The 25,057-nt window shown below is 52.0% G+C and overlaps 1 protein-coding gene across 1 annotated transcript; it reads right to left on the bottom strand.

Moving 5' to 3' along the window:
- Nucleotides 1–6,984: 6,984 nt before the first annotated feature.
- Nucleotides 6,985–19,595, bottom strand: ATP6V0C (ATPase H+ transporting V0 subunit c). Its single transcript, XM_086622102.1, has 3 exons — nt 19,473–19,595; nt 9,037–9,220; nt 6,985–7,814 (listed from the first exon to the last, which is right to left on the bottom strand). Exons 1-3 carry the CDS (start codon nt 19,540–19,542, stop codon nt 7,610–7,612), a joined length of 459 nt encoding a protein of 152 aa, XP_086478228.1. The 5' UTR covers nt 19,543–19,595; the 3' UTR covers nt 6,985–7,609.
- Nucleotides 19,596–25,057: the final 5,462 nt, after the last annotated feature.

Below are 25,057 nucleotides of genomic sequence, written 5' to 3' on the forward strand. Positions count from 1 at the left end.
CTGTGAGGAAAAGGCCCCGGTCAGCGCCGGGCCCGGTGCAGCCCCCTCCACCCCCGGCTCCGCGGGGCAGCGACCGGGACCCCCGGGGGCGGGGCCGGGGGCGGGGCGCAGACGGGAGCGGACACCGGGCTGAGCCCGCGGCGCCCCGGTCACGTGAGCCGGGATTCCCGCCCCGCCGCACGTGACTCCCCCCTCCGAGCCGCCATCATGGGAAGGGCACCGCCATCTTGAGGAGGTCGGTGGTTCCGCACAATAACTAGGGACGAACCGCGTTCCCTGTCGGACACGGAGCGCTCTGGGACAGGTCACGCCGGTGAGGGGCACCTGTCTCAGCCGGGAAACTGCAGGCCCGGAGAGCTCCGCGCGGCCGGAGAGGGCCGGGAAGAGCTGCTGAGCGCACGAGTGCCAACATCTGCTTGTGGCAGCCACCTCAAGGCCACCTCCGTGCCAGCCCGCACCCCCTTCCTGCTGCCTCTATGCTCCGATGGAAAACGTCTGGGGCAGAATCTTTTTGCACTGCGTCCGCTGACCCCAAACCTCTGGAGCATCGTCGCTCCAGAACTGCTATTCAGCCTCAGGACGGACCAGAGGATGCTCGAGTCACCTTGACCTTCTTCCCCGGTTCACCACCACCCGGCACGTTCCAGCCGACAGTCCCGCGGCGTGCCATGGCGCAGCTCTCGTAGGGCACTGTCGCCGTGCCCTACAGCCATGCCACGTGCCAAGGGGAAGAAACGTTCCTCACCGAGTATTACTTTTTATCAGGCAAAGCTGAAATGCCCAAGAGGTCAGAGGAGACGAATTAGTGGTTCCTAATGGCTTGTAAGTCTGTCACTTTGTAAATAAGTAACCTTGGCTTGAATGGCTACAGCCACTTGCTCCTCTCCAGGGAGTGATTCCGCCTGGAGGAACTGCTCTGTTTGCTGTGGCACACCACGCACACGTGGCACAGCACGCACACTGTGCCACAGGGGGCCAGTGGGCTACACCCACGGTGCAAGGAGGCACCTTCTGCAGGCCCTGCTGCGTCTGGCTCGTGATAAATGGCAACCTCAGGCAGCCTCGGGTGTGCTGGACGGACCTGTCACAAAGGAGCAGCTGGTCCTTGCCCCCGAGAGCTGGTAGATGAGGGCTGCAAAGCATGTACCTGCTTGGAAATCTGGCTGGGCACAGTAATAATTACACTAGCAAAATTAAATTGGAACTGTTTGCTGGCTCAGGCAAAGTGAGGTTTCTAGAAACCCCCCTTCGCTGCTCGTTTCTGTCTCAGCTACAGGGAAAAAGAGTTGACTGCAACCTGGACAGGTAAGTCATTACTTCTAAATGTTTCTTTCTAAGCTGACAGCATTGCTGTAGGCAGGCTCCTAAGGTCACTTGACAAGTCAGCAGCAGCCTGGGAGAGAAGACAGAAAGCTCGTTCTGAGCTCTCCAGCCAGGCCCTGCCTTTCCTCTCCGGCAGACCATGCCACCAGGGGTCCTTGCGTCTGCAGTCTTTGTGGCCAGAAGGGCAACAGCAGCCAATCTCCAAAACGTCAAATGCTTTGTTAAAATCAAAGCCAGCGTCCCCAACAGTCCAAGCATTTACTCCTAAACATCTGGTGGCAGATGGTTCCACCTCCCCTCCACCTTCTTTGCTCCACAGAGCCTGCTGGGTGCTGCAGCAGTCTCCAGCTGGCACCATCACTTGCGAGTTTATGCCGTTTGGTGTCCCACGGTATCACAGGGGGAGTCAAGTGTCTCATCAAGGACTGTGTCCAGCAGGGTGCTGATGTGAGCTCTGCGGATGAATCGCACCCAGGAAAGATAAATGATGGTGAATGTAATTGTGTATGAATGTAACATCCCTGTCTGGCCAGGAATTGAATTTTAATGAGGTTTTATGCTGTACTTATCATTCCGTGACGGCAGTACTTGTCCACACCACAAGCTGCCTCTTACTGTCAGCAGGATGCCAGTGAAGGCCCCTGAAATGGAGAGCTGGAAATGATGCTAGTTGAGGCCAGGAAGACTACGTGCTGCACTGTTTTGGGAATTTGTGCCTAAGAACAACTTCAGGCAGGTTTTCCTCATTGTTGCTGAAATTATCCATGTCTGGGGCACCCAGCAGCATACTGGTGGGAATGATAGCTTCAGTACAGCTGAAGTCTAAGAGATTTCAAAACTGGAAGATTAGAAAATGAATCCTAAAAGCGGATCTCAGGTTTGCTTATCGTTGCAAAAGACTGCGAGGAAGGCAGTACCCTTCCAAGCTGCTAAACTGAATTCAGATGTCAAAGGGCATCTACAGCACCCAAACTGCCTGTGGCCAGAACAGGGCAGCTTCCATATGCACCTACATCCTAACAGACTTGTGACAGTGGCTCTTCTTGGCAGCAGAAGACATCTAGGTAGATGCAAATATTGACTGCTTAGTAACAGCCACTATAAAAGATCCTGCCATGGGATCCACCCCATCGACACACCTTCACCAACCCTTCGGCAACAAAGAGATCCAAGCAGGATCTAGGCTGCAAGCCCCAAAGCCAACCACTGAATGGGAACGCTGGAAAACGGCCTGAACCTCCCTCTGCTCTGCTGGGAAGAACAGAACAGCCTGTGCCGAGATGAAAGGTATGGAGATTTTCCTCATCAATGCAGCAGGTATGTCACCCAGCCCAACTTTGTGTCATTTATCTGTCCTGCTTAAGTCCTATTCTCAGTATTAAATTAACCCTGTCTTGGATCACCAGTAATTGCACACTACTGCCCCAGTAACAGGCTGAGGGAATCACAAACTGTAGTTTCACTTGCATTTTCTTTAGCAAACGTTTTTCTTCTTCAGGTTGAGTTATTTTTAACCTGGCTCAGTTCCCAAATTAGATTCACTGCCTGGCAGCATGAGAAGTTCAACCGGCGCACTTCCGAGAAACAGGGCAGTGCACGCTACAGCCGTGGAACAAGGTCCAGGTGTCCAGAGGGCGGGCTCCAGCTGGCACTGCTGCCAAAGGAAGTGCTTGTGCATATGCAGCCTTGGCTTCTGATTTTTTACGTGCGTTCACAGAGGTCTAAGAAATTGTCTAATGCGCACAAGAGCCAGGGAGGCTGTTCACGTCTGTGAGTTGAGAACACGCTGCCAATCTCGGGAATATACGTGATTTCCTAAGTTTTGTCCTCAGCCTACCTTAAGTAGACAAAGCCCTTTGGTGTAGGCGGTCGTTATCGCACTCTGCCGCTTGAGGTCATGCCTTTACCCTCTCCCACAGGCCAAGGAGGAAAGAACAGATGTAACAGCAAGGACAGGACAGTTCAAAGTGCCAAAAAAGGGCCCAGGACTGGAACAGCCACCACTATCCCCTTGGTAAAGCCAGGACTTCAGCCTGTCGTGAGTGCATCTCGTCCCCTCAGCACAAGGAAGATGACAAACACGAGCCACCGATTCTCCAGGCCCTCCTGCTACCCAGCTCATACTGTCGCAGGCCAGGGAGAACTGTCAGTGGTTGCAGACACTTTGTGGGAGGCACTTGGGACCCTGCAGCTTGGCCCCGAGGAGAGCTCTGGCCCTTACACGCTGTAAGGCTGCGGGAGGATTTTTTCCTGCAGGCTTTGGCATCATGATACAGGAACTAGCTCAACAGAAATGCAGTGACACAGGCTGCAACGCCGTGACTGTCTCAGGAGCTAAATGAAGCGTGGCTTGCAGAGAAAAGGAACAGCACTCATTAGTGAGCAAGAGGAACAAAAATGGAGAAGCTTTTCAGGAAAATCACAATCGTTTGACCCTGAAACAGAAAATTCCCACTCCAGGATAACTGGCACTGCAAAGCCTTACTCGGGGTTTAATTTAATTATGTCAAGAGAAAAAGATGGTTAATACCTGTAGAGTGGAGACAGGCTAAGAGCAGAGGTGGCAGGTCCTCTGTGTCAGAGGTAATTCTCTCCTGAGGAACAGTGATGGTTTGTACAGTAAGGCTGGATGGAAACAGCAAAAAGCCAGGAAATCTAAATATTCTCATGGTTAGAATGTGAAGAAAACAAGGTTTACTGTTTTCATTACATCTGCTGTCACCCTATAGTCGAAAACAGCAGCTTAGTTTCTGGGATTGGTTTCTCTTAATGAGGTTTTTACTTCCCCAAAGCTGATTTGCTTTTCCAGGTTACTACACTTCTCTGTAAACCAGGTCTCCCAAGGAAAGACATCCTGAGCAATCACAGATGAAGTCCTTTTACTTAAAATTGCTTCTCCAACAGAGCAGTAAAAAAAATTAGAAAAATCTGCAGCCTTTGAAAAAAAAAAAGTCAGCATGAAAGTTGAAAAAAAAAGAGAAAGGTCAGCAAGCTCTACGAAGGCATTGTCCATGCAGGCAGCATCCAGCAGCAGGCATCCCTTAACCCTTCCTAGCCTGACCTGACTGCTAATGGCCATGTCCCCTGGGCTGCTGCTGCAGAGCCACCCTGCTCCCTCCTCTCCGCAGGGCTGACTCACGCTGCAGTGCGCTCACAAGCACGCAATCTGCCACGCTAGAGGACTATTTCTGTGCCAGCAGACGCCACCTCTTTTCATCAGGCACCCTCCAAGCCTGGCGTTTCACACTCTGAGGCTGCCTGCTCCCCTCTTCCAAACCCAGTACAAAGTCAATCCCTGCCACACGGGGCCGTGCTCTGATCCAGCGCGCTGCTGTGCCGTCAGTAAACGACGGAAAGGGACCAAAACGTCTGTAATTTTCTTAATGCCCTGAATCACTTGGGAAATTTGCTGATGCAGCAGCATCGGTGAAGGACCTGAAATGCGAGTTTCCACCTGGAGTCATCAATGAAGATCTAGAGCACCGCTGTCAGAAAACGCTTGGCTGAGGCAGCATGCTCAGATTTAGTTTTACTCCCAGCGTATCTGCAGGTACTGGGCACAAAGCAGTCCCCCCCCATGCTTGCTAACGGCAGCTTTTGCGGTATGCTCCCTTCTCCTGACTTGCATGGGTTTATGTATTAATGAGAAAGGCATTCCAAGGCACGATGTTCTAAGACATGAACCAAAACACTACCAATGGGATTTTGTCTGCGTTTGGCAAGTATCCATCACCATCCTGAGCCTAGCAACTGCCTTCTGCAAGGTGTCACCAAGCTACAATGGCATCTTAGGAGTTCCTACAGACCGGTGCCTTTAAATGGCTTACTTCTCTTAGATATGAGCACTACCACCAGCATTTAGTAGCTCTCTTAGCAAATAGCATCTCATATTCTTATAAATTGGCAAAAAATCAAGGTTGGCAGCAGGTTCCCCTTAAGAGAAGGTAAAACCAGATCTTAAACATATTTGCAGCCCCAGCCAGGACCCCCTCCGGTCCTGCTACACATGCAAAATACAATTCCCCTCACCAGAAATGCAAGATGTACATGGTATGCTTTCCAGAGAGCCTGATTTCGTGATTCACCCCCTCCCAGCTGCAAGCTGTCAGACTCCGGGTGGAACTACTGGGAAGGCACTCATTGCAATCAGTGCTGAGAGAGAATTATGCTAGAGCTTCCATAAGTTTTTATGACCCCTGGGTAAAGTCTAATTCAGAAGTTTAGAGTCTACTACTTTTGCTGAAGAAAAGAACGATCAACACAATTCAGATCAGGAATTTTCCCCTTACCCCAAGCAATGCTTCAGCAGACATCCAGGATTTTCCTTGTATCAGCTTACACCTCTATACAGCTCAAGCACCACCACTGCTCAGATTGCCATGAATAACATTTTGCTTTTCCAAAACACAAAACCACCAGCACAGCCCACACCAAAGCCAAGCAGCTGACAGCCTGGTAAATGAATGCAGACAGATAAGCTTTTCAGCAAGCAGAATAAATCCATTTGTTAATTATTGATGATTGGCAATTATTAAAACTACACCTTCACAAAATTGTGAAAATCCATACTAGCAGAACAATTGGCTCATAGCTGAAGTCTCCTGAATGGTTCCCAGTTTGGAGACCAGCTACCCAGAAGGTGCACGAGGTGCCTCCAAGCCTGGTGAATGTTCCTGCCAGGTTAGAAGCTCCTGCCATAGCTTCAGTGAATTCCTCACGCTCTCTTCATGGTACTTACACCGGAGTTGAGTTGCTTGTTGCACAGGTATACACAAGGTACATGGGTGCAACACACGTTCACCACACCTCCATTCACACCCAGGCTGACAGAAGAGGTTCTGACAGATTACTGCAGATTCCTCAGCTTCATTTAATCACAAAGACATTACTAGTACCAGGTTTGTGTAATGTTAGCAAGGTAAAACTGGTCCTGTTCTCCAAACAGATACAACTAAGATTAAGGTGATGTACTTCCCAAAGGCAATTTGGAACAAGATCAACATTAGTAAAGGTCCAACAGCTACTTCCCCCATGAGCTTCAGTGATGCTCTGCAACATTCACAAACCCTCAGGACAAGAGAAGGTGAAGTGACAGCATTTAGAGCTGCAAAAGCAGAACTTGAACTCAAATACTCCTGATTTACAAGTTGAAACGATGAGGTTTTGGATGAATCCATTCTGTTGATGAGACCACTGTTCAGGTACTTTAGAGGCAATTGATGCCAACAGCACAGCTTTCCAAACAGCTAAGCTTCCACCAAGCCCTTGGAAGGCCAAGCTGCCTAAAGGCCCTTCAGCAGCTGCTGTTCCTTGTCTCATGCCAAAGCTTGCACCCTTGCTCCCTGATCTGTGCTCAGGCCATGCTGCACCACCTATTTCATGCATGACCATGGGCCAGAGCAAAGATGTGCTGGCTGACCAGGGTGAGCACAGCACTGCAACAGCCCTGCATTCCTGCTCACCACAAGTACTGCCCACAGGCAGCAGCTGGAAACAGCACTGCTGCTTGCCCAGGAGAAAAAGGGAACAGCTTAGCAGCGATGACAGCATCACTTGTGCATGGCACTCGGTCATTCGGGAACCTGCCTCCCCCTAAAGGAACCCCTCCTCTTCCTGAGGGAGCAGCAAAAGCACAAAATCAGAGGCAGAGGACTCATTACAGCAATGTAGTGAGGAAGTTTTATTTGGAAACATGGTATAAGTTTGTAACCCAACAGTGGGTGCACGACTCTGATGCCGGAGCATACGCAGTTACTACTGAAACACAGGAGTGTTTCGGACAATTGCTGTAATAAAACACGAAATTCTCATACTCCAATACCAGGACACTACAGCAATCTTTAGAATCAAAGTTACATCCAAGGAATTCTCTGCACTTACAATTGACCCCACAGTGTAATCTACCTATATATAAGATTAATATATAGCATGGGAAATTGAAAATCCTTGCTCCATAGATGTATGAACATGTCAAGTCTTTTAGAAATAAACATCCAGTGAAGAGAAAAAATTACATTTCTGGTTCATATTTATACATAAAGTACTAACAGCAATGGGTGGAAAATTGCACACAGGCCACCCCAAGCCATGCAGCAGGCTTGGAGCAGCCCATCCAATTTAATATTGAAGTACACACAGGACAGACGAGTCACTAACATACATTGCGCATTTACAAGAGATCAACTACCAGATTGGGACAACTGTACACATTGGAAAGACCATTTTCATTCTGGAGCTTTTTTTTAAATGTGGATTTGTTACATCTCTTTACATCATACTGCAACTTTTACTTTGTGGAGAGGATAAGGGCAACAATGAGGCCATAGAGACCCAAGACTTCAGCGAAGATCAAAATCAGGATCATGCCCACGAATAACCTGGGCTGCTGTGCTGTGCCCCGTACACCTGCATCACCCACGATGCCAATGGCAAAGCCAGCAGCCAGACCACTGAGGCCCACACTCAAGCCAGCACCCAGCTGAAGAAAGCTCCTGTAGGACAGAGATGAAAACAGTTTCAGTGGCAAATAACAAGACATTCAACCCTTCGACTTCAGACTAGCCTTTTTTTTGCACTCCCCAAAGGAAATAAGAATTAACATTTAAAGGGGAATCCCTTTCCTGCAAAAGAGCTTCACACACACTTTAAACAAGCACATGCTTCCTGAGGCTTCTAGCTCTGGGCAGCTACACAAGATCTTTAGCTGGTATTTCAGGTCTGGCTCATACACTAAGCTAAGTTACTGGGCCTGCATGTTCACATGGCCACCTGACTTGTCTGTGGCCACTTCGGCCAGCCACAGGCTCATCATGGTGCCAGAGCTGTACTTACTCCAGCCAAGTGGGCTAGTGCCTGCAGTAATGCCTGTCCCACAGTGCTGAGTAACCTGCTTTTGTCAACCACCTGTAGCAACCCTATTATACAACCAGAGCACATCCAGGTGATTATTAGGTCTCTTGCACTGCAGGAGTTGGACAGGAATGGTCTGGTTTTACAGGCAGGTACCTGAGCAGCAGTCCCTATCAGTCTTCACTCACCTGGTAACTGCAAAGGAGTATTTGTACCTGCAGTTTCTCAGACCATGGCCTATTAGGCCAACCACACTGCTCATCAGTTATAGCTCATACAGCAACACAGATATCTACTGTTAGACCTCAGAAGCATTGTTTTCTTCTGAGAGGTCTCAATCAAGCCAGTTCCAGCTACTCTCAAAAGCCAAGAGTAGATCAAGTTTCAGACTGTAGCTGGTATAGAGGCCTGATGCATAGCTTGACAATTAATTTACCAGCACATAAAGCAGTAAGCAGTATTAATTATTCACTTGCATCTCCCAGGCAACAAGAGAACTATTTAGACAGTCTTGGAAAGACTTGTGTGTTGCAGGTCTAGAATTTGGCACCATGAAACAAGCTTAGCCTCCTATCCCAGTACTGCCTGTACACAGTATCTTTCAAGTCATAAACCACTGCAGCATTCTCCCTAGCAGTGGGATGTCTGATCTGTTAGCTAATACAGCAAACTCATCAGGCAGCATGACCACTGAGGCTAAGGCATCAGGTAGGACAGCTGAAACCCAGTCCATGCTGCTCAGCCCAGGTTCAGAGCATTCAGCACTGACAGTCCTTCCAGGAGTCTGGAGCAAAATCCACCCATTCAGCAGCATCAAAACAGTGACAGGACAAACGAGCAAAACTGACAGATGCAGCAACTTACTTGAATAGCGTGATAGAAGCTGAGAGGGCGTTGGCAATGAGGACTGCCACTACAAGGCCATAGATAGCTATAATACCCGCCATGACAACAGGGATGATGGACTTCATGATGAGCTCAGGCCTCATGACAGACATGGCCGCAATACCCGTGCCACTCTTTGCTGTTCCATATGCAGCTCCCAAGGCTGGAAGAGAAAAAATGCATTAGACATCCCCAAACACCATCTCCTTCACTAGGCTGCAGTAGTAGAACAGTTAGCACAAGTGTCATGGTCTAGGTCGCTCCGGCAACTAAACTGCACACAGCCACTCACTCACCCTCCCCCACCCCCCAGGGATGGGGAAGAGAATTAAAGGAGAAAAGGGAAAGAGACCCATGGGTTGAGATACAATTTAATACTACTGCTAACATATGAATATATACAGATATGTACAATGATAAATATATACAAACAAGTGATGTACAGTGTAATTGCTCACCACCCCTTGGCTGAGGTCTGTCTCATCCCAAACTAACAATCCTGAAATAGATAAATCCCAATACTGCAATCCCAGATGAGCGAGAGGCCCCAAAATAGAGAGCACTCCAAAAGTAAGAGTTCCACATGAGCAAAGGCTGTTCTTTCCAGCTGACCCTCACTTTTATCCTGGACATGATGCTGCAGGATATGGAATACTAATTGGGCAGTTTGGCCTCAATCCTAAATCTAAGTACAAATCGTAAGGAGAGTCGTGGACTCCCCGTCCCAGCCATGCTCCCCCCTATCCTGTTGTGCTCCTGCACACTGGCAAGTGGAAAGTCCTTGAGACCTCAGTGCCAACTACAAACATCAGTGCGCTGTCAGCGTTCTTCTCAGAGCAAGTCCCAGACTAAAACCAAAACATGGAGCTCTTCTGACTGTTAAGAAGAGCTGACTCTGTCCCAGCTGAAACCAGGACATCAAGGAAAAACTGTGCAAAATGATCTCTTGACTATTTGGTGTCAGCCAGGAATATTCCCCTAAGGCATGAGGAAGTGATCTATCCAGAGTCCTAGACCAAAGCTACACCAATAAAAAGGTGCTGATAACAGAACCTCCTCTCTATACTGCCTTCACAGCAGGGTACACTCCCCAGCAGATACTCATTCCTTGTTTAGGAAACAAAAGCCAAGGTCCAAAACTTAACTCATCTCAGAGTCTGTGCCCTCAGAGCCCATACTGCAAGGCTCTACTCAGCTGAACTGCAGAGGACACACAGCAAAGCACATCTTTATATCCCAGCAGGAAGGATGGAACCCAGCTGAAAGTCAGGTTTTACAGTCACTGAACTTTAAGCCGCTTGGGCTGAGCTCTCAGATACACCCAGTCTTTAACAAGTCACCTTCATGGGCCTGCTCCCACAAAACTCATCTGCCCAGGGTTAAACATGCCATTTCAGCTTCATCAGGCACACTGAGGTAGCAACAAACTCACATGTTTTTGCTGCCCTTCACTCCTTGGAGAAAGGACACCCTCTTCATGTGTCAATACCTCACCCGTGAAGGATTCAGGTCTAAAGACTTATTAATCCAACCACTGGAACCACAAAGTAAAGTATGGTTTGCAGGTTATAGCAGACCACAACCACCTCACCCCTACAGTTCACTCATCACCTGTGGAAACACTTGAGCATAGAGACCAACACAGGAATCCAAAGCTTGGTTTTCAAAGCAGAAGATGGGCTTATCACCTCTAATTGAGAGCTACTACAAGAGTCTCAAAGCATTAACCCAAGTAGTAACTTCTGCCTTGAAAACTTTGTATTAGTCTCACAAAAGCTTCCACAGATATCCCATTCTTTGATCCTGAAGTACTTGCAAAGACTCCCTTCCTTCCAATCTTGCTCTGGAGTACTCTATGAACCCCTTAACTCTGGACTACACTCACCATCAGCCAGGAGAAGATCCACAGGTCAGCTCAGCTGTCATCCAGGACTAAGTCCTTGAAGCAGCACTGCAAGGTGCATGGAAGGAGAGGTAGTCTGACAGACACCATCAGAGTGATACTCAAAAGTAACAGTCCTATTTAGCAAGAAAATGCTCTTGCCTGGTTCTAAAAGGCTACTGGAGATTATTAAAACCATGGAGATTTCTAATCTTTATACTCTTCAGAGACTTAACTATTTGAGTTTGCTCCACCTGCTTAAAAACTAAGGTTGCTACAAGGGAGAGCTGCTTGTTCCACAAGGATCTGTAGCTGCCTTATACCAGCATCCAAGTGTGACACGGTGTATCTCACCTAGAAGAGTTGCTGGGAGGTATTCAAAGGGTCTAGGACATGCTTTCCTGCTTTTCCCCTCAGTATTTACATAAAGCCTATCACTGAGCAGTAATTCTCCTGGCTTTGCACTCAGAAACTTCACAAGATTAACAAAGGTGGCACTGCTGCACTAACCCAAGACTCACCATCAGAAGGAACTTCAGTTTTAGTCACGAACACTTGGAAGGGATACCCTCATTATCAACCACAAATTGGTTCTGTATTAGCAAAGCTCTTGAACCTTGACTGTGGCTGAGCCAGACATGAAGGACTGTTCAGCACTATCCAGAACTAGAATCCAGCTCAGCAGGAAGCCTGAGCCAAGAGCAGAAGTCAGGATTTACCTGCAAATGTAAGCTGAGCCTGGGAACTAGCACACGGACTTAGCTAGCAACATCAGTGATGGTACTGTTTAAGGGTCTAGCCTCTAGAAAGGAATCACTAAATGGAATTATGAGCCTTTTCTGTTGGACAAAGCATCCTCTAAGGACTGGAAGTAAGTGGAATCAAGATCCAGGCTATCTTGATTGGCTGTAGCATTTAGCAGAAACCACTTCTCTTGTCTGGAGTCTTTTATAAACCTCTCCAGAAAGAGGCACATGAGACAAGTTCACTATCCAAAATTACATCAGTCATTACTTCCTCCAAGGCGTTGCAATTAATGCAGTGATGGATTACAGAAGCTGATTTTGTAATCCCACTTACAGAAAGCCAGCCTGCTTAAGCTTTTGGGGAGGGGCACATCCGCACAAGCTTGCCGATTCCCAGTTGTTAAATCCCAATTCTAGGGAACAAGCAAGAGCTTATACCTTCAACTTAGTCCAGACACATTAACAAGCAAAGCCTACATGTACCCTGACAGCTAGTTTTGACATTACAGTTCTAGATGACACTGAAGATCTACTACATTCCCAGTGGTGGACAGTCACAGGTGCTACACATGCAGCTTCAGAGCTTGGCACATCTGCTCCCAGTGAAGTCTTTATCAGCATCCTGACCAACAGGCTTACACTGGAGTCCCCTGCAGCTGCACCTCTAGTATCTCACAAGGCAGCTTGTCTTAGTTCACTAGCCTGAGAAGTTCTTGCACCTTGGACAACACCCCAATATTGCAGCCCAGGTGGCAAAGAACTGCTTCCCATCATGACAGCCACCTGATGGCAGAGCTATCTGGTTATGGGCTATGTGGCACTTGAAGGACATGTCTTCAAAAACCTTCTCAGTGAACAGGGTTTCAAGAGATCTATGTGGAGGACAGTGAAAACAGAACAAGAGCTGTGCCACTGTCACACACCAAGCCTCCACATATTCGCTTCAGATCACACAGCTCCATCACCTCTAAGAGACCAGCCAAGCTGCAACATCACCTTTAAAGCATACAAACATGGGGCTATCAAAACATTTACCTGGCAGCCAGAGAGGCAGAGATCTGCCTACCTGGCTTTATCACAGAAGAAAACCATTCTGGTTTATAACCAGGAACTGTGCCATTTGTTAAGTTCAATGGTGTTATGATACAGAGAAATTGCTTTACACATCATTCAAGACCACCTACCCCCAATAAGCACATTTCAAAGGTTAACCTGATTTGGAAACACTTCTGAAGAGTAACTCTTCGAACTCACAAGCCAGAGTTCGATTTAGCACTGCTCCTGGGGGCAAAATGCACTCCCACAGGGCTGTGGATATGCTGCCTGGCACCCTGCCACAGCTCCTACTTTCTATTAGTCACAAGCAGCTGCAGAGGTAGCAGAGGTGTGCAGTTCCAAGATGAACTATGAGCTAGGAAGTAACCTGCCATATAGGCAACAGCTTCAGCAAGGACTGGAGACAGCTGTAGTCTTGTCACTGCCAGGACTTTGAGGAGAGCTTTGCCTCTGATATTCACTGTCAATACTCGAGCAGCCTGGGGTTTGGATCAAGTGTAGTCCAAGCATTAGGACCAATCTTTTGTAGCTATAGTTACAGCACTCTAAGGTCATGCACCAAGAACGTTAATCTTGCATCTACATTAGCTGTAAGTCACCTCACACAACACTCCCTCGATATAGAAAGAGGCCACAAAAGCCTTGCGTTGGTTCTACAAAGCTCTGCAGACAGATATGCACCTATGGACAGTGACCACATTACCGGGGCCTTCAAGCCAGGGAATCGTTTGCATAGATGGACTTTCAGCAGCTTGCAATACAGACACGCTCAGCACAAGAACAGAGGTTCAGAACCAGCCACACACACTCCAGGAACATTGGGTCCATTCAGAGCCTCCCGCGTTCTGCCAAGGAGAAGCAGGTTTTTCCACACTGCAATGTGTGGAATATTTCCAGAGTGCTAATATGAAGAATTTCCCTGCATGGGGAAGTGAGCTAGTAACACGAATCAAACTTTCAGTTAAGATACCATGGGTTACTACCATAGCAAGCCTGAAAGACCATTCTAGTTGAGTACTTACATCTGGAGCCTTTTATAATTAATCCATTATCAAGTGGGCTGTCCTCTGCAGTAGACAGGCTTCCCTTGAACCAGACAGCAGGCATCAATTCACCTCAATGCCTCTTAATCCTTGAGCAGGTTGGAGAACTGCTAAAGGTGATATCCAGGTCAAGTACAGTCCTTGCTTTGCCATGCCAGAAACCTGGGCATTTTCAAAGAAACAGGCTTCTTCCCACTGGTACCCTAAGGCTCCTCCCACACCACCACATTTAACACAAACACAGCTCTACCTCAGATTACAGTAATGGATACTCCATAGCTGCCTTGGAAAAAACCCTGTTGCTATGCCCAGTTGCATCTCCACAGAAGAGACAGCCACATTAGTGGAACTCTATCTGGAGCCTATGCAAATTGGGATCACACTGCCTGAAGACTGGCTATACAGCCAGTCCCCCAGCGAGAACTGGAGAGGTAGAGAGCTAAGCTGCCCTATAGGAAGCTGTAGACTTTGAAAATCTTTAGTGAGTCACCTATTATAGGATTAGGGAGAGCATGCTTTTTGTTCTTCCCCAGTGTTATGAGAGCATGGGGGGATTTCAAACAAGCCTAGCACTGCCAGCTTACAGCACCATCAAAACCAGCCTGCAAGGCTAGCAGGCCATTTACTCTTGTTCAGTAAATTTGAGAACTTAAGATTCTACCAGCTCCTTGAGAAGCTGCTGCAGTAGCAGCAGGCCAAAGAAAAGGAGTTACCAGTCAACTGTCCAAGCAGCTGGGACTGCTGCAATTGGTACTCTAGATTGTCTGACACAGCACACAAAGCCAACTTTCTCTTTTACAGTATGCTAAGGCTGATGCTTTACCCCATGGGAGTACAGGCTTGCATCATCACACATGCTCCCCTGCAATCTTAAAGATAACTCATTTCACAGACTAGGTGGACCACTGTACTCCAGGTACTGACTGGCAGAGTACTTTGTTCCACCAGTCTGCAGGAGCCCTTTTCATCTAGTTGGTCTAACAGCAGCTTACACCACTCACCAGCAGGCATCCACAGCAAAGCTGCCTCATTTCTGCAGCGTGGGAAAGCCAAAGTCATCTGACTGCATCCAGCAGACATTCCTGTGGCCATACCAGCCTGACTAGAACCCTCATGCTCACAAGATTCAGTATGAAGGAAGCGAGTTCAGCAAGTTATGCCTTACTCTTTGGTGAGGACAGCAAGCTGGTGGAAGCATGCACTTCTGTGAAACCATTGTTTCAAGCATCACTGAACAGCCTCACCAGGCTGGAGTTTTTCAGCTTGCAATCAACCAGGCTCTGGACAGATGGAAGAGGCTAGTTTTAGGAAGGGAAAAAAAACTAGTTTTAGGAAGGGAAAAAAAGGAAGTTGACTAAATGGTCCTGAGGCAGCTGGCATCTATCTCCACTTCTGTTCCCATTAGAGGGGAAGCACCTGCAGATTTTGTAGCCTATAGTGACTTCGAGGTCACCCAGGAGTCCCATCAGGTACACCTGGCAGCCACAGTACAAGCAGCAGCATATCTGCTTGAGCCAAGTTTTGTAGAGCCAATGGTTTATACTGATGCTTGATCTGGTTTTTAGATGGTCCCAAGACTAGCATTTAGTGAGCAGAAACAATGCCCTTGTTGAGATGTCTCCCCTTAATTTAGCAGAGCTGTAGAAATACTGCCTAAGTTACTTCTGTTGTAACACTTGGGTCATAGGAGTCCACTAACTTACCTGCTGTTAAAGATGACTGCTTAAGCTAGTCTCTCTACTGTAGACACTCTGGTGGCTCAAATATCTGACCCACTGAGTTTTCCTGCCCATACCACCATGTCTTTGAAGTACTCTAATTCTGGAACAGAAGATTACTTCAAGCTCCAATCTTCTGACATTTCATTTTACCTGCAAGCTACAGCCAAGGAGCCTGCAAGGTCCTCTTGGGATGAGGTCTACAGCCCCTTACTGAGAAGGAAACAACTCTCCTGCCTACCACCTCCCCACCCCTGAAGAGTCAGTATTTCAGGAAGTACAGGTGTAACTTGCCTTCAAGGCTACAAGTTGTTTATAGTCGGAATGCCTTCTAGAATCAGACTATGCAGGGCTGTCAGTTGCATCAAGCTAGATGTTCTGAGCCAGCAATATCACCATGGAGGTCCCTTAATGAACAAACTGCCACAATAACTGCAGCCCTAGTTTAAAATAAAAACTACTATTTCAATGAGAAGCAGGACACAGGACTAACCTCAACACTGCTGGCTAGAGTTCTCTTCATTAGCAGTCTTCCAGATGTTTGACAGTGGAGCAGCGTTGAAGGCACTGAACGCCCACACAGAGTGCAGGTGTAGGTAAAACTCCTTACCACATTATGGAGGTGACAGCAGGGCACACCTGGGACATCATGCTTTTCTACACAGAGCATCAGCAAGCACAGAATCAGACAGCTTTGCCCAATAACACACTTCTCCATTTTGGCATGCCAAAGTCCCACGGAAAAGCCGCAATAATTGGATCACTCAACAGCATCTGATCAGCTCAACACTGAGCCAGCCACATTTTACACACAGGAGATAAAGGAACTTCAGCTATCAGAACAAGTGGCAATCAGCAAATGAGTAAGCAGGCTCGAAGATGGCCAAGGTCACAGCAGCCTGCTTCAGTCTTTCCAGCTGCCATCAGCACTAGCTGACCAGAACAAGTTCTGCCATCTATTTACCATCAGCAGTTAATGTTCAAACATCAAACAGTATGGCATAAAGTCACTTGTTTTCACATCGAACTAGCCCAGACAGTACAGAACTTGAACATGTTTACTAGAAACAGATCTCAGAACTACAAGCTCCACAAGAATTTGTTCTTTAGATACAGTGTGAGTCAGATATGATCACTGCACTAATTAACACTGATCTAGGACAGTTTCACATAGTTTTACACTGCTTGTCCAGATAGACTTAGCTCCTTGCTTCTATATCAGGGTGAGTTTTTAACAACTGATGTTCAATTAACATCAGAACATGGTGAAGCACCACATCCCTGTTAGGAAGCTACATGACACTGCAAGTTTTAGTTTAACCTCTATTGACGCTTCTGTCACATTGCCTTAGAAGTCCAAGTTGCTTCACTAACCAAGCAGTTTAGTAGTGTTCACAACTAAAATAATTTTGCATCAGCAGTATCTATAAGCTGTTCTTCCAGTGACCTAACGCATCAGATGTGCCTAGGCCCTAGCAAGAGACTAACTTCATGGCTCAGAACTGCTGGTATTACTACCATCTGACAGACTCCACATCAAGGACCAGTCATGTACCACCAGTGACATGATAGCTACTAAACTTTCATCAATACAGCTTAAACACTCTGAATTACTCAACTCAATCCCACAGTAACTCGCAATCCCACAGTACCAGGCTGAGAGAGTTGGGCTTGTTCAGCCTGGAGAAGAGAAGGCTCCAGGGAGATCTTCCAGCACCTGAAGGGGCTACAGGAAAGCTGGAGACAGGCTTTTGACAAGCATGTGTAATGATAGGACAAGGGGCGATGGCTTTAAACTGAAAGAGAGATTTCCATTAGATCTAAGGAGGAAATTCTTCCCTCTGAGAGTGCTGAGGCACTGGAACAGGTTGCCCAGAGGAGCTGTGGCAGTGTTCAAGGCCAGGTTGGATGAGGCTTTGAGCAACCTAGCCTAGGGGAAGGTGTCCCTGGCCATGGCAGGGGGGTTGGAAGTAGACGACCTCGAAGGTCCCTTCCAACTGAAACCATTTTATGATTCTGCGCTATCAAACCTGCACCTTCTAGGAAATGCTCCACTTCTAGTTTAGACATGCCAAGCAACACTTTGAATTCCTGTAAAAATGCTGACTCAAGTTTGCATCCCTCACTGATGCTTCCACTGAAGCAAGCTTGCATATCACAAACCCAGCATCTAAAAGGCCATCCAACCATATGTTCTTCTGCTTCTGAGTTCGATTTTGCAAGAGGAATCCAGTCACTCCTTCCTTAGGAAGAAAGCTCAGTATTCAGGATCTTAATCACTTCTATTCTGCAAGAGGCAGTAATCTACTGACTGTCTTCTCCAACAAGTAACCAGGCCTTGGTCTATTCCTCCAGTATCTTCATTAGCCAAGAGGCATATAGTAGGTCAGCAGCCCCAGCATTGGCTCCTATAGCATTCCAGCCATACTGTTTTCAGTAAAGTCTTTACCTTTTAAGAGCAAGTACAATGTTTTAACTCCAAGGTGGCAGGCCACTAATTGTCCTCAGCACAGGACATGTGCATCCCACCACATGGGACTTTTTTTGCAAAGATTAAAGCCATCAACATGGCTAGTGTGAAACCAGTCAATGGTGCCAACACGGCTAGACAGCTTCCTCTCAAACGCTGGTTTTAATCCAGTCTTAGTTATTTACACAATTTAATCTACTACACGAATCAATCAAGGGGAGCTTCCACCAATTTGCCTCGCAGAACTAGCCACCATCTCAGAGGCTACTTTAATGTAACAAGACTCCAAGCACATGAACAGCTACATGCAACTCAAGCTACAGCTGGTTCAATACTTGAGTGTTTTGATTCCTCAACTGAGAGCCAAACGAGGTGGCAGATGAAGACAGGTCAGCATGCTCATGCATACAGAGACAGTGGGTAAGTCTTCAGAAGAGAAAAAAAACAGATTGATTCCTAGCTCCTGTAACACCTGCATTTGGAAAAAAAAACTAGCAGAAGCCTTCCCCACGTCACATTCCAAGCAGAACTGCAGGTCTGCACACTGTTAGCTACGAGGAAACAGTAAACGCTCGGTCGGGAACAGCAGTCTCTTCCTGCTGAAGGCTTACTCAGGCTCCAGGAGAGACCAGGCATCATATGATTGTCTTTCTGGCATAAACCTGCATTTATTGGGCTCTACATCGACACCCTCCAATAGGGAGAACAATACCGCAGAATGACCCAATTTACTCCTCGCTGATGCAGATGGGCGGCCACTAGAGAAGAACTTCCCTTTTCCAGTGTTTCGTGCATCTCCCATTTTGAAGAGAAGGCCGGGAGCCTATCGGCTCCTTTTAATGTCATTAACACATTTAAGGCCGACTCCCCTCCTAAAACGCCCGCATATTTCGGTCTCGATCACATTTAAACGCGGTTTTGCATTATCCGAGGACAGTTTTAAAAAGCAATTTTGCCCTATTCACAGCGAAGCGCCGCAGGCAGCCCCGGGAGAGCCCTACGGCAGGCCGATCGCCGAACAGCCCCGGGGAGGCCCCGAGGGAACGGGCACACGTTACGGTGCGCGCCCGCAGAGCCGGCAGCAGGGCCTGCGGTGCCACCGGGCTGCCGGCCGGGGAGACTCGCACAACCGGCAGGGCAGCGCGGCTACCCGGGGCTCACCGGCGGAGGGAGACGCGGCCGCCCCCGCGGGGCCGGGCCGGCCGGCGGCGCCGCCGCAGTCACGTGCGAGCGGGGGCTCCGGCGGCACGCTCCGCGGTGACGTCACCCACACAGACCCCCTCCGGTAGCCCGGATGGAGCGCGGGGGGGGGGGGGGGCCGCCGCCACCGCCCCCTGCGGCCAGGCCGGGAGGACGCCCCGTCGGGCCGGGCAGCGGGCCCACCACCGGGAGGGGGAAGCCGGGGAAAGCAGTGCCCCCCGGCGCGAGCCAGACCGCGCTCCCCGCGCCCCCTCCCCGCACCCCGACACCTCCCCCCGGGGGGGCCGGACGGGCGCTCACCGCTGAAGACCATGGCAGCCGAGGCGCCCATCACGGCGAAGAAGGAGGCGTACTCGGGGCTGGACGACATGGCTGCGCTAGCCGGGCCGGGGCGAGACGCCGCTGGGAGAGGGAGCGCGAGAGGGCGGGGGGGAGGGTAGGCGGAGGCTCCGCCGCGGCGCCGGTCCTCCGCGGGCAGCGCTCGGCACAAAATGCGGAGGCGAGGGCGGGGAGGGAAGCGGGGCGGAGGCCGGCGGCAGGCAGCGGGAGGGAGGGGGCCGGCGGCGGGCGGGCCGGGGCCGCAGGACGCGCAGAGCTCCGTCCCAGCGAGAATGCGCGGCTGCCGGAGCGCTGCGCCCTAAATACTGCCTCCGCAGGACAAAATGGCGGCGGCCCGCCCGTCACGTGACCCGCGCTCACCGCCTCCGCCCGCCCCGCCCCCGGCCGTTCCCACGCGCACGGGGCTGGGGGGGTGCCCGCCCGCCTTCACCCCCCACTCCCCGCGCCCGGGTCCCTGTCCCGCCGCGGGTCTCGCCCCCGGGGACGAGCGGAACGCGACCGGTGTCGCAAGCGGGGCGCTTGGCCGCGACGGCCCCCCCCCGCTCCGCTCCGCTCCGCTCGCTCTCCCCTCCCCTCCCGTCCGCACGGATGGTTCCGTCCTGCCCGGCGGCGGCGGCCCCGCTGAGCGTGAATCAGCGCTCATTAGCATAAGGGGCGTGTCCCGCGGGAGGCCCCGCCCACGCGGCGCCGGGTGCGCCCCGGGCCGGGGCCGGGCGGCCTCCGCGCTCGGTGCCCGCTGCGGCAGCTGTGCCGCCTGCCAGCCGCCCCGCGCCTGTCCCCTCCGCCATGCCCCCGGTGACACACCCCTGGGGCGGCCTCGCCGTGCCGCCCGCGCCCCGTGTGCCCGTGCCCTGTCTGCGTGTTGTGCCCCCTGTGCCCTGCGTGTGCCCCGTGTGCTGTGTGTGCCTCGTGTGTGCCTCGTGTGTGCCCTGTGTGTGCCTCGCGTGTGCCTCGCGTGTGCCTCGTGTGTGCCTCGTGTGCCTCGCGTGTGCCCTGTGTGTGCCCCGTGTGCCCCGTGTGCCCCGTGTGCCTCGTGTGTGCCCTGTGTGTGCTCCGTGTGTGCCACGTGTGCTGTGTGTGCCTTGCGTGTGCCCTGTGTGCCCCGTGTGTGCCCCATGTGTGCCTCGTGTGTGCCCTGTGTGTGCCCTGTGTGTGCCCATGTGTCCCTCGTGTGTGCCTTGTGTGTGCCCCATGTGCCCCATGTGTGCCGTATGTGTGCCCCATGTGCCTCGTGTGTGCCCCATGTGCCCCATGTACCCTGTGTGCCGTGTGCCCCATGTGTGCCCCGTGTGTGCCCTGTGTGTGCCCCGCGTGTGCCCCATGTGCCCTGTGTGTGCCCCGTGTGCACCCCGTGTGTGCCTCGTGTGCCCTGTGTGTGCCCAGTGTGCCCTGTGTGCCCTGTTGCTGTGCTGTGCTGACCTGCGGGCTCCCCACGGGGGACATAGCTGTGCCCATGGGGCTGCGCAGGCTTGAGGTGCCCTCCAGGAGGCTATACCCCTGCACTCTGCCTCCCCCGGGCTCTACCCCTGGCAGTGCCCGCTGGCGCTCTCCATAGCCCCCAGCTCCTCTCCTGGCGTTTCTCCCGTTCCCTTGCGAGGTGGCGGCACTTCGGGCCCAGCCTTTTTCCCCAGGGCTGGAGGGGGACGAGGGGGCTGGGTTTGAACTTGAACTGCGGTATCACCCCACCGCGGGTGCTGCCACCCACCCCTGCTGCGGGCAGGGCGCAGGCAGCCCCGCTCCGAGCTACGCCCATCCCAAAACATCCCAGAGAGATGATACCACTACAGCCCTTCCCAAAAGGACGGCTGATGCTGTTTCTGTTACTCAGGGTACTCTAGAAAAAAACCCCATGTTAATTCTGGATTTGGGGTGTTCATAGAATCACAGAATGGTTTGGGTTGGAAGGGACCTCAAAGATCATCCAGTTCCAACCCCCCTGCCATGGCCAGGGACACCTTCCACTACACCAGGTTGCCCAAAGCCTCATCCAACCTGGCCTTGAACAGTGCCAGGGATGGGGCAGCCACAGCTTCTCTGGGCAACCTGTGCCAGTGCCTCACCACCCTCAGAGGGAAGAATTTCTCCCTTAGATCCCATCGAAATCTCCCCTCTTTCAGTTCAAAGCCATTGCCCCGTGTCCTGTCACTACACACCCTTGTCCAAAGCCCCTCTCCAGCTTTCCTGCAGCCCCTTTAGGCACTGGAAGGTGCTGGAAGGTCTCCCCGGAGCCTTCTCTTCTCCAGGCTGAACAGCCCCAACTCTCCCAGCCTGTCTCCATAGCAGAGGTGCTCCAGCCCTCAGATCATCTCTGTGGCCTCCTCTGGACCCGCTCCAGCAGCTCCATGTCCTTCTGATGTTGGGGACCCCAGAGCTGAACGCAGCACTGCAGGGGGGTCTCCCGAGAGCAGAGCAGAGGGGCAGAATCCCCTCCCTCGCCCTGCTGCCCACGCTGCTTTGGGTGCAGTTCAGGACACGGTTGGCTTTCTGGGCTGCCAGCGCACGGTGCCGGCTCATGGTGAGCTTCTCATCACCCAGCACCCTCAAGTCCTTTTCCTCAAGGCTGCTCTCCATCCATTCTCTAGTTGCCTGCACCTACTTTTGCTGCTGCCACAAATCCTGCCGATCTTCTGATGTCCCAAAATACCAGATCTCTTAATTTAGTGAGGGCCACGTGCTTTTTCCTATTGTTGCCACTTTTCTGGACACCTCAGTCGTGTGGAAGCTCACAGGGAAGGTGAGAACAGGATTGAAATCCTGCTTGGCAAATTCCCTGCCTCCTGGTGGAACACAAACAGCCCTGGTGCTGCAACAGGCGGCAGAGCCCACAGCTCCCACTGACGCTTGCTGGGAACCGGCTCCAGGACACATGGGCTTGGGGGGAGGAGATGGAGCATCCAGCATGTGGCCCGCAGCAGAGGGGGGGTGAAAAGCACAGAGCTGGCGGGGGGACAGGGCCGTGGGGCACTGCTGGGGGTCTGTGCCCCAGAGTGGCACCCCGTCCTGAGCCCTGGCAGAGGTGAGTGTGGGGTCTGTGGGTCTCACGTGCTCCACCACCACCACCATCACCATCACCGCTGCTGCCACCACCACTGCCTTCCCTGCCACCACTGCTGCTACCATCTCTGCTGTCATCACCACCACCACCATCATCATCACCACCACGACCACCATCACCATCACCACCACCACCACCACCAGGACGATGCTGCTTTTCCTGCAGTGTTGCACCCTGGGATGTGTAGTTTGTCAGCATCATACTGTCATCGTTGCTATGGTGGTGGCTGTTATTACTAACGAGCACTTCCAGCAGCCCCAGTTGACATCAGGAAGCCTGTCACTGGGACGGGGACAATCTCCGCCCCAGAGATCTGGAGCAATTGGTCAGTTGGTGGGTGAATTTCTCATCCCTCTGGCACGGGTGGCATTGGCAGTTTGTTCACCAAGTTTGGGCCGGTGAGGGGAGCGGGACCTGTGGAGCCTCATCCCGCTCCTCGTGCTGAAGTCAGCACCAGCCGAGCCCGGTGCCCGCTTGGGCTTTGCCCGACTGCACCTCTGCCGGCCCTCACCCACTGTGGGCGTCTCTCCGAACACCGCACCGGATCTGGCTGCGGTGAGGGGTCCCTGCGGGGCGCAGAGCCCGGGCAGAGGGTGGCACAGGCATCCTGGCCAGCAGGGACGGGTCCAATGCCCTGCCCCCATGGGATGTACCCATGAAGCCGCCGCATGTTGGGTGCTGGCATGGTGCTGGACGAGGGCTGCGAATCCTGAGGACGGCTGTGGACTGGGGCGATGCTGGCAGCGATATTTCGAGCTGGGAGACGGGTGGATTTTAAGACCTCCAGAGGATGCTTTTACCCCCAAGCCTCTGGGCACCCGCCGCTGCCAAGGTCTCCATGCCACCCCCAGGTCCTGCTGGGCAGCCCTGGCTGCCCGACGCAGCGGCTCCTGTTACCCCACGTGCCGTGACGCCGCCTTCTGCTCTCCCTGTGCCCGGCGCCGTGCCGCTGGCCGCCCTGGCCCCGCTGCCCTTTGCTGGCCGGCGGCTTCCCACGAGTCATCCGGCACCCTGTCCGCACCGTCCCACCCATGTGCCCGGCCCACGGCCATCGCCGGCGAACAAAAAGGCTCCTTGTAGCAGCGAGCTCACGGGTTGCAGCGGTGGCAGCGCTTCGGGGGCGCCGTGTCTGCGGAGGGGCTGAGCGCCGGCTCTGCGGGACCCCCGAGGGCTGAGCTTCCCTCCTGCCGCCCTTTGGAGCTGCGGGGTGCCAGGAGCCTCCTTGCCCCTGCTCTGGGGTCACAGCCAAAATCCCGGGGGGCATGAGGTCCTCGAGCCAAGCCCTCTTGTCCTTCCCTCCTTCCTCCTCCTGCTCCTCCTCCCACGCTCTTCATTTGGGACTCACTCCATGTCTCTGGTCCCAGTTCTCCAGCACTAAAGGTCTAATAAATCGATCGGGCTTTCACCAGAAATTGCTGATTCATAGAAAGGACATTTTTTTATGCTTTTTGACAATACTTCCTTCCAAAATATTTCATTTTACGTTTTCTCCCGTGCCCTGTATTGATTTAGCCCCCCTATGCCCCGCTTGTCCCCCCACTGCTGGAGCCAGGCAGAGGCAAGGAGAGGTCATGGTGGGGCTGGTGTGGTTCCTGCCCCATGTCCCACGGCAAACACTCTCCTCTCTTTGGCGTACACACGCAGGGAGGGTCTGGCTGCTGGAAATGAGAGCATCCATCTCCTTCCATCCACCCAGGAATGCCTGGTCCTCCCCCACTCACCCCACATGGCCCTGGACCCACCATGGCCAATGGAGGGACCATGTGCCGAGCACCCTCCCGGGATGCCCGCTGAGCCACACTGGTTGCCCCAGGCGTGGCTGCGATGGGTGGAGTGGGTGGACATGAGGATGTGTGAAGCCCATGTGGACCAGAGGAGGGGAACGACCGTTTGGATCCTGGTGACAGCGTGGGTAACCTTGTCTGGCTCCCCATCGTGCCTGGGTGCCAGGCAAGCTGGAGGGGTACCTGAGAGTGATTTATTGCTATTAAATCCTTTCTACATCATTGCTGTTTAAAAACATGGCATTTCTACCATTGCCAACACTCCGCTGCCACAGCTGGGTCTCCTGGCCTGTGCAGGCCCTGGAGCGATGGGCACCGCTCGGCTGGGATCTCTCTCATCCTGCTCCTTGGAGCTGGGTCCGCTCTGCCCCCGTGGGTGCTGCACCCCATCCACCCGCCCTGGGCTGCCACTGGCCCCACTGCCACCCGTAAGCGGGGTCACCCAAGGCTCTCATGCCAGCGCTGGTTCTGCCTCGTGGAGATGCAGGGGTGCTTTCTTCTCCAGGGAGAGGATGACGAAGGAAGGGAACAAAATTCAACGCAGAACGGGGAGGCGAATGCAGTATCAAAGGCAAAGAGCCAGAAACCCAGAGGCGGAACAACCCAAATTACTGTTCCCACAGCAACTGGCATCCACCCTCCTCACCCCACCAGGCAGACGCTCGCCAGGCTGCCACCGACGGCGCACACACCTTCACCATGGAGGC

Source organism: Tauraco erythrolophus, chromosome 17 (assembly GCF_009769465.1).
Source record: "Tauraco erythrolophus isolate bTauEry1 chromosome 17, bTauEry1.pri, whole genome shotgun sequence".
NCBI classification, from domain to species: Eukaryota; Metazoa; Chordata; class Aves; order Musophagiformes; family Musophagidae; genus Tauraco; species Tauraco erythrolophus.

What these genes read in the sequence shown, in the direction of transcription:
- ATP6V0C (XM_086622102.1), bottom strand. Translation starts at nt 19,542, where the DNA reads ATGTCGTCCAGCCCCGAGTACGCCTCCTTCTTCGCCGTGATGGGCGCC. An exon ending in GGCTGCCATGGTCTTCAGCG is followed by an intron (nt 9,221 to 19,472) that starts GTGAGCGCCCGT and finishes TTTCTCTTCCAG; the next exon opens with CCTTGGGAGCTGCATATGGA. An exon ending in GCTTCTATCACGCTATTCAA is followed by an intron (nt 7,815 to 9,036) that starts GTAAGTTGCTGC and finishes TCTGTCCTACAG; the next exon opens with GAGCTTTCTTCAGCTGGGTG.